At 43.8% G+C, this 12,290-nt stretch overlaps 1 protein-coding gene across 1 annotated transcript in view; it reads right to left on the bottom strand.

Annotated features, from left to right (window-relative positions):
- Window positions 1-311: 311 nt before the first annotated feature.
- mfsd2b (MFSD2 lysolipid transporter B, sphingolipid) overlaps window positions 312-12,290 on the bottom strand; it is a 28,529-nt gene continuing 16,550 nt past the window's right edge. Inside the window, exons 6-15 of the mRNA XM_071412960.1 lie at window positions 9,637-9,715; window positions 9,348-9,529; window positions 7,206-7,296; window positions 5,755-5,876; window positions 5,078-5,161; window positions 4,833-4,916; window positions 4,055-4,164; window positions 1,670-1,813; window positions 1,014-1,190; window positions 312-681 (exon numbers count right to left, since the gene is read on the bottom strand). Of these exons, the coding sequence (XP_071269061.1) occupies window positions 630-681; window positions 1,014-1,190; window positions 1,670-1,813; window positions 4,055-4,164; window positions 4,833-4,916; window positions 5,078-5,161; window positions 5,755-5,876; window positions 7,206-7,296; window positions 9,348-9,529; window positions 9,637-9,715 (1,125 nt within the window). The 3' untranslated portion in view covers window positions 312-629. The remainder of the gene's footprint in view (window positions 682-1,013; window positions 1,191-1,669; window positions 1,814-4,054; window positions 4,165-4,832; window positions 4,917-5,077; window positions 5,162-5,754; window positions 5,877-7,205; window positions 7,297-9,347; window positions 9,530-9,636; window positions 9,716-12,290) is intronic.

Below are 12,290 nucleotides of genomic sequence, written 5' to 3'. Positions count from 1 at the left end.
TGGATAGTTTCATCACTCAACTTATGATTGAATATTAAACCTTTATTTAAAAGTCAGTTAAGAACAAATTCTTATTTACAATGAGGACCTACACTGGCAAAACCCGGACGATGCTGGGCCAATTGTGCACCGCCCAATGGGACCAATCACGGCCGGTTGTGATGCAGCCTGGATTCGAACCAGGGTGTCTGTAGTGACACCTTCTAGCACTGAGACCGCTGCGCCACTCGAGAGCCCAAAATGGAACTTACATGGAACCTTCCTCTACTATATTTGAGGTTAAGAAGTCATGGTTCAGTCCGTCTACTAACCAAAGTCAACAGTATTTATTAAGCCCGAAACATTATAATACTCAGATACCATTCATAAATACCAGCAATGTCCGCTAAACACAGCAAATAGTGATATACATTAATTTATATAAATAAGGTTATCTTGTAGGTATATTCAAGATGGCTATACTTTACAGGTTCATGTGAAAATACAGAAACAAACTTCAAATGTTTACATGAAAGCATAACTATCATGTGATTATTTCTCAGTGTAATATACACTAATAGAAGTCATATTCCGGTTGGGGAACTGGAATCCGCCGCATGTGATACCTCTCCTGTCCATTCCATCCCAGGTCATGGATTGCTCAGATCCTCCAGCGTTCTGGAGCTGATGCTGCTTTGTTTCCTGTAGAAGAAAGACAATATAAACTTTTAGATTGAAGGTACTGTATGTTGGTATTTGAGCCATTTCAGGCCACCGTAATTTTACTCAACCTAAAGGAATGACAGTGGTGAGAGACGGTGGTGTACTGTACACTTATTGCACTCAATCTTTGTGATCCAAATACTCAGTTTGGTAACACTTCACTTAAGCATGCGTATAATAAAGCATTATGATACACTTATAATGCATTGTCAGACATGTCATAAGCATGTATCCCCTTATTGTCATATACATTACAAGAGCACTGTGACGTACTAGCAACTTCTGACAACAGAGACGTGTGGGTTCCTCACCGTAGCTCCTCCAGACAGAGTTTGTTCCTGAGCCGGACGTCCTCACTGATGGGGTAGAGCAGCAGTATCAACAGGCCTGTTATGATGAAGGCCACCGGGGCAGCGCCTATGAGCAGTTTCAGAGTGTAGGCTACTTGAGCAGGCTGCCTGCATGCTCCCGTGTCATAACCCGCAAACCTGAAGATACCAGTACACACACACACGTATTATACACAGCAAACCTGAAGATACCAGTACACACACACACGTATTATACACAGCAAACTTGAAGAGATACGTACAGTGTCTTAACCTGCAAACCTGTAGAGATGCACACCTGTATCATACCGACAGTTACACACTCACCAGTTTCATAAATACAATAGACTACAATGGCCAATTAATGCATACATCAGGCTTGTGTTTATGTGTTTCTCTCTAGACATCTCACTCCTATGTTATTTAACTGACTTGGTGTTCGTGGCGTCTGACTCACTCCAAGAGAGATGCCAGAAGTGTTGTTAACTTGTTTATGTTTCTCCTGATGTGGATCAGTGTTTGTGTGTTTGACTCACTCGAGGTAAGGCATGGATACTCCCAAGGAAATCCCATTTTCAGTAATGAATGCCTTTAATACTCTTGTGTTAGTGTTTATGTTGTCTGTCTGTCTGACTCACTCGAGGCAGAGGGTAGACACTCCGAGAGAGATCCCAGCAGCAAACTTGGTGAAGAACACGTAGAAGGAGTAGAAGATGGCCTCATAGCCTTTACAGTAGGGGTTGGCCAGACGGAAGTCATCCACCACATCTGGCAGCATCGACCTGAAACACAACACACACACAATACTACATGAAAACATCTCCCATCAACAGCTTATAGGCCTACCTCATCATCATGTTATACAACCGGTCTCGATGACTCCATCTGTCTGAGGAGGAGCAGTCTACTTATAGCGCTAGAGGATGAAATGGCTACAATGGTGCTCATAGAGCAGAGTTTAAATGGCCTGGCGAAATGACTGCTACTACGTGATGACATGATTACAAGATGAAGCTAACTGTAGCCGAACTGCTCCGACCACAGATGGGGAATCACCAGATCATTTTATTTCTAATTTTTTATTTAACCTTTATTTAACTAGGCAAGTCAGTTAACAACAAATTCTTATTTACAATGACAGCCTAACCCGGACGATGCTGGGACAATTGTGTGCCGCCCTATGGGACTTCCAATCACGGCCGGTTGTGATACAGCCTGGAATCAAACCAGGGTCTGTAGTGACACCTCTAGCACTGAGATGCAGTGCCTTAGAAATCTGCACCACTCGGGAGCCAGATAAAAAGACAGACAGGCATACACTACATGACCAAAAGTATGTGGAGACCTGCTCGTTGAACATCTCATTCAATAATCATGGGCATTAATGTGGAGTTGGTCCCCCCTTTACTGCTATAACAGCTTCCACTCTTCTGGGAAGGCTTTCCACTAGATGATAGAACATTGCTGCGGGGACATACTTCCATTCAACCATGAGAGCATTAGCGAGGTCGGGCACTGATGTTGGGCGATTAGGCCTGGCTCGCAGTCGGCGTTCCAATTCAACCCAAAAGTGTTCGATGGGGTTTAGGTCAGGGCTCTGTGCAGGCCAATCAAGTTCTTCCATACAGATCTTGACAAACCATTTCTGTACCTCGCTTTGTGCACAGTAGCATTGTCATGCTGAAACAGGAAAGGACCTTCCCCAAACTGTTGTCACAAAGTTGGAAGCACAGAATCGTCTAGATTGTCATTGTATGCTGTAGCGTTAAGATTTACTTTCACTGCAACTAAGGGGCCTAGCCCGAACCAAGAAAACAGCCCTAGACCATTATTCCTCCTCCACCAAACTTTACATTTGGCACTATGCATTGGGGCAGGTAGCGTTCTTCTGGCAACCGCCAAACCCAGATTCGTCCGAATGCCAGATGGTGAAGCGTGATTCATCATTCCAGAGAATGTGTTTCCACTGCTCCAGAGTCCAATGGCGGTGAGCTTTACACCACTCCAGCAGACGCTTGGCGTTCTGTGAGCTTATGGGGTCTACCACTTCGCAGCTGAGCCGTTGTTGCTCCTAGACGTTTCCACTTCACAATAACAGCACTTACAGTTGACCGGGGCAGCTCTAGCAGGGCATACATTTGAGGAACTGACTTGTTAGAAAAGGTGGCATCCTATGACGGTGCCAAGTTGAAAGTCACTGAGCTCTTCAGTAAGGCCATTCTACTGCCAATGTTTGTCTATGGAGATTGCATGGCTGTGTGCTCGATTTCATACACCTGTCAGCAACGGGTGTGGCTGAAATAGCCAAATCCACAAATTTGAAGAGGTGTCCACATACTTTGGTATATATAGTGTACATACACAGCATGATGACCCCACACGATAAACCCTGTCATTTAGAGAGAGAAGAGAAGTACGGAGGAGGCAGGGACATAGTGATAGAGAAAGGAGGGAGGAGAGAGGGAGACAGGAGGGTGAAGAGGGAGAAAAGAAGATGGGAAGGCAATGTGCTATAAACAACAGTAATAACAGAATGAAAGTGGAGACTGTAGCCCCCCCCTGAGGTTTATAGACATATCTCATTCATCAACATGACATCATAGCCAGGTGTGACTGTATCATGCCAGGGGGTGAATTATATTTTTGTATTCTTTCTTTAATTAGGCAAGTCAGTTAAGAACAAATTCTTATTTACAATGATGGCCTACTGGGGAACAGTGGGTTAACTGCCTTGTTCAGGGGCAGAGTGGCCGATTTTTACCTTGTCAGCATAAGGGTTTCGATCCAGCAACCTTTTGGTTACTGGCCCAACGCTCTAACCACTGAATGGACAGAGAGAAGTGGAGACTGCTGCTATTACAGCAATAGAATAGTAATTCTACAAGGACTGTTGCTATTTTACCACCCCAAGAATATGTTTACTATTGCTACTGTAGCTACAACCAGTGGCTAGTGCTAGTGGTACTACAACTACACCACATCCACAGAGGACCTTTGTGCCAGCACAATTCAATTGGGCTCACCATGGTAGGAGGAGTGATGCAGCCACACTGAGTCCAGAAGAGACAGCCACTACGTAGGCTACGACCAGGTTAGGAATGAACACCAGCATCACTGTGAACGGCATGATCCACTGGACAGAAAGAGAGAGAGAGTAAGAGGAATGAACACACACACATACACACACATACTGTACATACTGTATACACACAGCATGAGATAGTTGCACACACATTTGTAATCAGGGTTGGTAGGTTACTTTCTAAATGTAATCCATTACAGTTACTAGTTACCTGTCCAAAATTGAAATCAGTTAAGTAACACAATCTGATTACTTTCCCTTTAAGAGGCAATAGAAGAAGACAAAAAGGATCCATCAAACGTATTTGGTGTGTCATCAAAGTGGTCTCTGACTTGTGGTCAGACTCGATCAGGTGGAACAAACTTAAACTTGCGCCTTTTTTCAATGCTGAATTGAATGTCATTGAGAAAACATAAAGATGTCAATGTATTTTTTTTGCAAAAATCCTTTCTGATTTTAAAAGTAATCCAAAAAGTAATCATCTAGTTTTTCAAAAGAATCTGTAATCTGATTAAAATAATTTTGCTGCTAATTTCACTGACTACAGCTAGTTTTTTTGTAATCAGTTACTCTCCAACCCTGTTTGTAATACCGTATTATAAAACCCTCTGGAGATTTTTGATCAGACAGTGCATCTCCAGAAGTAATAATATGTTTGTCCACAAGGTGGCACGTTTTTATCATCAGTGGAGCATCACCAACCGGTCCCAGACACTTACCGTGATTCCACAGAAGGCTGCCTTCTTCTTGCCGAACCGCTCCAGAAACCACTGCCACAAAGGGATGCTCACTACTGCAGATACCTGGGAAGAGGAGTATCATTTTTAAGAACATGCTATACTATTGTTTTTGGTTTTAAGTATACTCTAATGTCATATAAAACCATGCACTGATGTCAATAGGACATTTGTGTGAAAGTGTAAGTTTCTAGTTACATTGATCTAGGTCTGAAACCAGAACTCACCAGGATGGTCAGCACAATGTTCTGGAAGTGGTCTCTCAGGTCCACTGCATGCGTACAGAACAGGACAAAGTTGCTTTGCACCAACTGTAAATCAGATCAGATATCACACACATTCGTTCTTCAGAAAGATTCCGAATATTCAGCACTGTCTTATCCTCTCTGCCCACGGTGCCAAATTACTGGAGAAGCTGCTGACTAACGCAAAGTTTCATCCCTGCTCTTGAATGATATATAATCCTTCTATTCTGATGAGCTGACAGTAAGTTATTTAAGGGAAGATTTGTGAGATACGGCAGTTGAGATGTTTGAGGTGGAATCTATCAAAGCTGTACTTTATAGTTCCAATGCCAACCAACCATATGATCACAGTCATACAAGAAGTTTACCACTGAGAATTCTCATAATGATAACAATAACTAGATATTACATCATTGTAATATGACAATGTGCCGTCTATCTGTCTGTCTATCATCATCGGATGGATTTGGAGCTGAGAGAGAGATGCTGTCAAGCATATTTCCTCAAACACACTGATTGCTCTATTTTTCTTGATCAAATCAACATTCAATGGCAGGCAGACTGTATCTGGAGCCATTCTAGGCCCAATCATAACACAACACCCATTACCATCCCACTGTGGGTGTCATGTCTGAGAGGGGGTGTATCAATGTTCCCACCTGAATGGCAACGGAGATGAAGAGGAATGCAGCAGTCAGAGTGAGGTAGGGACCGTGTCGCATCACCAGGATGAAGCCCTTGTGGAACGGGATCTGCTTCTCCGTCTTCGAAATGTACGGATCTGTGCGAGGAAGAAAAGGAACGAGATCTGAAAGTGTCAAAAGAGACAGTTTCTTTGGTTTCCATCTTTTATCCCACTCTAAAAAAAATAGCTCAATCTAGCCCGCAAAGCACCAAGCATTCTGCAATGAGAGAAAAAAGCATGAGTGAGACACGTATGGGAGACTTCCCCTCCAGTCTGGTAACCCTGTAGATGCCCCTGCATTGCAGTATTGCTATGCTCTGTGTGTGGGTGGGGGTATAAGTACAGAGAACCAGAACTGACAGGTTCGCTGGTACAGAGGTCAGCAGTTCATTGACAGCCTCCATGTGCAGTATAAACACACAAGATATGTCATTTTATACTTAACACTTAATCCTCCTTGTTTTCCTGAGTTGGATAATCATTGCATGAGGCTGAAGCTAGCTAAATGGAGGCCAGAAATAGTCCAGTCAGAATAAGGCTCAAAACAAGTCAACGGAGTGCTACTGTGCTTACTGATACATTGCAAATGGCGTTTGAGTGAAATGTGTGAAGGGAAAGAGAGAGGAGCACACTCACTTGCTGGGAAAGAGTGTGCACAAACACACACACACACACACACAAGCGGGTATAAGTACAGAGAACCAGAACTGACAGGTTCGCTGGTACAGAGGTCAGCAGTTCATTGACAGCCTCCATGTGCAGTATAAACACACAAGATATGTCATTTTATACTTAACACTTAATCCTCCTTGTTTTCCTGAGTTGGATAATCATTGCATGAGGCTGAAGCTAGCTAAATGGAGGCCAGAAATAGTCCAGTCAGAATAAGGCTCAAAACAAGTCAACGGAGTGCTACTGTGCTTACTGATACATTGCAAATGGCGTTTGAGTGAAATGTGTGAAGGGAAAGAGAGAGGAGCACACTCACTTGCTGGGAAAGAGTGTGCACAAACACACACACACACACACACACACACACAAGCGGGTATAAGTACAGAGAACCAGAACTGACAGGTTCGCTGGTACAGAGGTCAGCAGTTCATTGACAGCCTCCATGTGCAGTATAAACACACAAGATATGTCATTTTATACTTAACACTTAATCCTCCTTGTTTTCCTGAGTTGGATAATCATTGCATGAGGCTGAAGCTAGCTAAATGGAGGCCAGAAATAGTCCAGTCAGAATAAGGCTCAAAACAAGTCAACGGAGTGCTACTGTGCTTACTGATACATTGCAAATGGCGTTTGAGTGAAATGTGTGAAGGGAAAGAGAGAGGAGCACACTCACTTGCTGGGAAAGAGTGTGCACAAACACACACACACACACACAAGCACATATGCGAGTACACACACGCACACACTCACCGTCTCTCTCTTTGACTCCCAGGAACATGACCACAGTGCAGATGAGAAACACTCCTCCAATCACACCAGCAGCGATCATATACATCTCCTTCTGCAAGTAGAGAGAATAAACAATCATATACTGTTACTGTACACCTCATTCTGCAAGGACAGAGAGTAACAATATACCATGTACACCTCATTCTGCAAAGGCAAGAAAACAACAGTGTAAATGTAACCTTTATTTGTTAAATTTAGATGTCCATTAGGTATTATTTTAAACTACTCTTCCTGGGGTCCACTTCACATCTTTCTTTCTTTGGTTACACAAGGAGGACATCTGAACTGAGCCTTCCTCAATCTCCATCATGTATCTCCATCTAATTACTTCACTTCACCCCTTATCTGAAAGTTGCATTAAAACATAACAATGTGTTTATTGACCTGTGATTTTAGGGTAGAACTCCTTATATCGCTCTAGCAGATACCAGATCACTCAGAATTCACTGTACATCTTGGATACAAGGAACAACAGGAAAGGATCTCAATTGAATTCTGATCCTAAAATACAGCCTACCAAAATACTACAGAGCCTTGAAGATGTTCTCAACCCAACAGGAACTGCACTGCCCTACTGTAAACAATTAAGGGCTAGTTTGCTATGTTAGTATTATTACTTATTCACATCAAACATCTTGCCATTTCTGAGGGACTGGAGGAATCCAGTGGTGTGTGTGTGTGTGTGTGTGTGTGTGTGTGTGTGTGTGTGTGTGTGTGTGTGTGTGTGTGTGTGTGTGTGTGTGTGTGTGTGTGTGTGTGTGTGTGTGTGTGTGTGTGTGTGTGTCTGTGTGTGTGTGTGCTCATCGTGGCTACAGAGGGCCATGTGTGGTGAAAAGGCCGCGCCATCGGGGTTTACTCAGAATCCTTTGGAATGGTACCACTCGTGCCCTTAAATAGCTGCGGCGTGTCCGAACCCGACACGGAACAGTTTGGGCAGGAGCCCACTCGCCGTGTTTTATCTACCCAGAAACCACTCTGCGTTCACAAGATTCACAAGGTTGTCTCACTCATGTTTTCATTGACTGTATGTCTACTTCTAGGAAATGAACAACCAGATACATTAAAATATGTAATGTTCCGGTCTGGGTTTGGCTGGTTTTAGGCCGGAAATAGATGTTCAATATTGTTGGTTCCTTTATCTCAGCAAACTGCATGTCGAGTTTGGGGTCTGGGGTTCATTCATGTGTTTTTAAATGTGATAAAAATAGCCTTAATCACACACAGACTGTGGTCGCCCCCTCAGTGTGGGGAGGGGTCTCTTATTTCAGTGAGGGGGATTGATGGCTGATGTCAGGGAAGGGGGGGGCTGGGGTCAGTGCCAGGGGAGAGGAGGGGAGGGGGCTGGGGCAGAGGCTCAGATTTAACCTGTGGTCTCTTACTAAAAACCTGGGATGATAAATAATATATGAAGCCCCTTTAAGTTGGTTCATTTGGTAAGATTAGATCTCACCGCTAGACAGTCTGCAAACACAAACTTCACATTCATTCATCCTATTCCTTTTAGTTTCAACAATTTACAATTTTCATGCTTGTTGACCTTCAACTTGTTTCCTGTTGTTTCTTTTCAACTCTGAGGCTTCAAAAAAGGAAAGAAAGAAGTTAAGTAAAAGGAAAAGATGAGTGTGAAAGTACAGCCCTGAGTTAGTTCAGAACACTACAGCCCTGAGTTAGTTCAGAACACTACAGCCCTGAGTTAGTTCAGAACACTACAGCCCTGAGTTAGTTCAGGACACTACAGCCCTGAGTTAGTTCAGAACACTACAGCCCTGAGTTAGTTCAGAACACTACAGCCCTGAGTTAGTTCAGGACACTACAGCCCTGAGTTAGTTCAGAAAACTACAGCCCTGAGTTAGTTCAGGACACTACAGTCCTGAGTCAGTTCAGAACACTACAGCCCTGAGTCAGTTCAGAACACTACAGCCCTGAGTTAGTTCAGGACACTACAGCACTGAGTTAGTTCAGGACACTACAGCACTGAGTTAGTTCAGGACACTACAGCCCTGAGTGAGTTCAGGACACTACAGTCAGTTACAGTTATTTTTAATATAGGATCACCATGGTAACACCTCAGGTCTGGTTGTTTGTTATCGTGGTGACACTTACAGCATGTGACAGGAAGTCCTGGGAGTGAACGATTCTCTTGACGATCTCGGCCCCACTGCCGTTGCCTAGGTGACTGGCAGACATGTTGTGCTGGGGGCAGTTTTTCAGGGTGTGTGCGCTCGCCACGATCTGACCCTGGATGGCAGCGCCAACTAGAGTACCCAGCACCTCCATGGTCATACCTGCAGTATAACACATTTATTATAGTATTAAGTACTATCAAAACAGAATGACAGGCGAGTGGTATTATTTGATCAAACAACCTAAGGTCTGCGTAATAGTGACCTACGGTAGGCTGTGGCCGAGTCTCTCTCCTTCTGGTCCGTACTGAGGAACATGGTGAGGGCAGAGTAAGGCACATGGAAACACTGGGAAGGAAACACAGCAGACACAGAGGACATGATTCCATGTGGTTAGATATAGGAAACACAGCAGACACAGAGGACATGATTAGATGTGGTTAGATATAGGAAACACAGCAGACACAGAGGACATGATTCCATGTGGTTAGATATAGGAAACACAGCAGACACAGAGGACATGATTAGATGTGGTTAGATATAGGAAACACAGCAGACACAGAGGACATGATTCCATGTGGTTAGATATAGGAAACACAGCAGACACAGAGGACATGATTCCATGTGGTTAGATATAGGAAACACAGCAGACACAGAGGACATGATTCCATGTGGTTAGATATAGGAAACACAGCAGACACAGAGGACATGATTCCATGTGGTTAGATATAGGAAACACAGCAGACACAGAGGACATGATTCCATGTGGTTAGATATAGGAAACACAGCAGACACAGAGGACATGATTAGATGTGGTTAGATATAGGAAACACAGCAGACACAGAGGACATGATTAGATGTGGTTAGATATAGGAAACACAGCAGACACAGAGGACATGATTAGATGTGGTTAGATATAGGAAACACAGCAGACACAGAGGACATGATTAGATGTGGTTAGATATAGGAAACACAGCAGACACAGAGGACATGATTAGATGTGGTTAGATATAGGAAACACAGCAGACACAGAGGACATGATTAGATGTGGTTAGATATAGGAAACACAGCAGACACAGAGGACATGATTAGATGTGGTTAGATATAGGAAACACTGTAAGAAGTGGATCAGAGGGTCAAAGGCCGTATCATTTGCACCTTTTGTTGTTGTTTTACCAATTTGACCAATTTTCAGTTTCCATGTGGATAAACCTCAGCTCTCAAGCTGGCCAGTATATCAGTCAGCAACCCTCCGCTTGACCTTCAAACCCAGCCTTTCTTCACTTTGTCATTCACACAACAGCTCAGTCGACATTGTGGCAGACTGACCGAGCGAGCAAACAAGCGACTGACCAAGCGACTGACAGAGTGTCCAAAGAGACATCAGAAATAAACGCGGCCATAAAAGACTGTCCCAGCCCTTCTCCTTCTCTTCGGCTGGGGCGGGATGGAGTGAAGGAGGGATGGAGTGAAGGAGGGATGGAGTGAAGGAGGGATGGAGGGAAGGAGGGATGGAGGGAAGGAGGGATGCAGGGAAGGCCAAGCTTGTCATTTGTGGGGCCTTGTTGTAAAAACCCAATTTATAGAACTAAATTTGACCACAGCTTTGCTGCACAAAAAATAACTTATCAGCCTTAGTAGTCATCAAATCCTCATTGAATGATTACACTGGCTGTTGTTTATTTAGATCAACTACTGTATGGCCTTAAAGTGATAGCAGCTGTCCATTCTGTCTCTCACACACAAAGACAATGAAGGGAAGTTAAAAGTGGTAACCAGCATTTACCCTCCCAGTGGTCTCTGGCAGGGCTGAACCTATACTTATCAAGTAGTTAGAAAGACATGTCATTATAGGCCACCACAATGTGGGTACATGCTCTGTACCATATGTTAGAGAGGTTAGAGAAAGAGCAGAGGAGAGAACAAGGGAGAGAGAGAGAGAGTGAAAGAGAGAGAGAGAGCAGAGAGAGAGTGTGAGAGAGTGTGAGAGAGAGAGAGAGCGTGAGAGAGAGAGAGCAGAGAGAGTAAGAGATAGAGAGCGCGAGAGAGAGCGCGAGAGAGAGAGAGAGCGAGAGAGAGAGAGAGAGCGAGAGAGAGAGAGAGAGAGAGAGCAGGAGAGAGAGCAGGAGAGAGAGAGAGAAAGAAAGAAAGAGAGAGAGAGCACATGAGAGAGAGAAAGAAAGAAAGAGAGAGAGAGCACGTGAGAGAGAAAGAGAAAGAAAGAAAGAAAGAAAGAGAGAGAGAGCAGAAAGAGAGAAAGGAAGAAAGAGAGCACGTGAGAGAGAAAGAGCGGGTGAGAGAGCAGAGAGAGCAGAAAGAACGAGAGAGAGAAAGAGCGAGAGAAAGAAACAGAGAGAGAGAGAGACAGAGAGAGAAAGCGAGAGAGCAGATGAGAGAGAGAAAGCAGGTGAGAGAGCAGAGCTTTACCTATACACTCATAAACAGAGAGAGAGAGAGAGAGAGAGAGAGAGAGAGAGAGAGAGGGGGGTTTGGAGCTGTACCTTAGTTACTGAAGAAACCTAAATAAACAGGTTAATTTTACATTTACATTTTAGTCATTTAGCAGACGCTCTTATCCAGAGCGACTTACAGTTAGTGCATTCATCTTAAGATAGCTAGGTGAGACAACCACTTATCACAGTTGTAGTAAGTCATTTTTTTCTCAGTAAAGTAGTTATCAGCAAAGTCAGTGTTAGAGAGGTGAACTATCTACGTAAGATGTTTGGTTTTGATGTCTGGTTGGCTCTGCTCACTGTAGCATTGCATAGCACTCTGTTGTGTACTATGAGTGCATTCAGTAAATCACTCTGGTCATCTACTCCGATTTCAGAGCACTGTTGTCTGAGTGTGCCAGAGCGCAGAATAACTGATGAATTTACGAACGCTCAACACCCGTTGAATATGACCGGTGTCAGTAAACGTC

This window comes from Salvelinus alpinus, chromosome 8 (genome assembly GCF_045679555.1).
Source record: "Salvelinus alpinus chromosome 8, SLU_Salpinus.1, whole genome shotgun sequence".
Lineage (NCBI taxonomy): Eukaryota > Metazoa > Chordata > Actinopteri > Salmoniformes > Salmonidae > Salvelinus > Salvelinus alpinus.
This window is presented reverse-complemented; position numbering and strand designations above follow the sequence as displayed.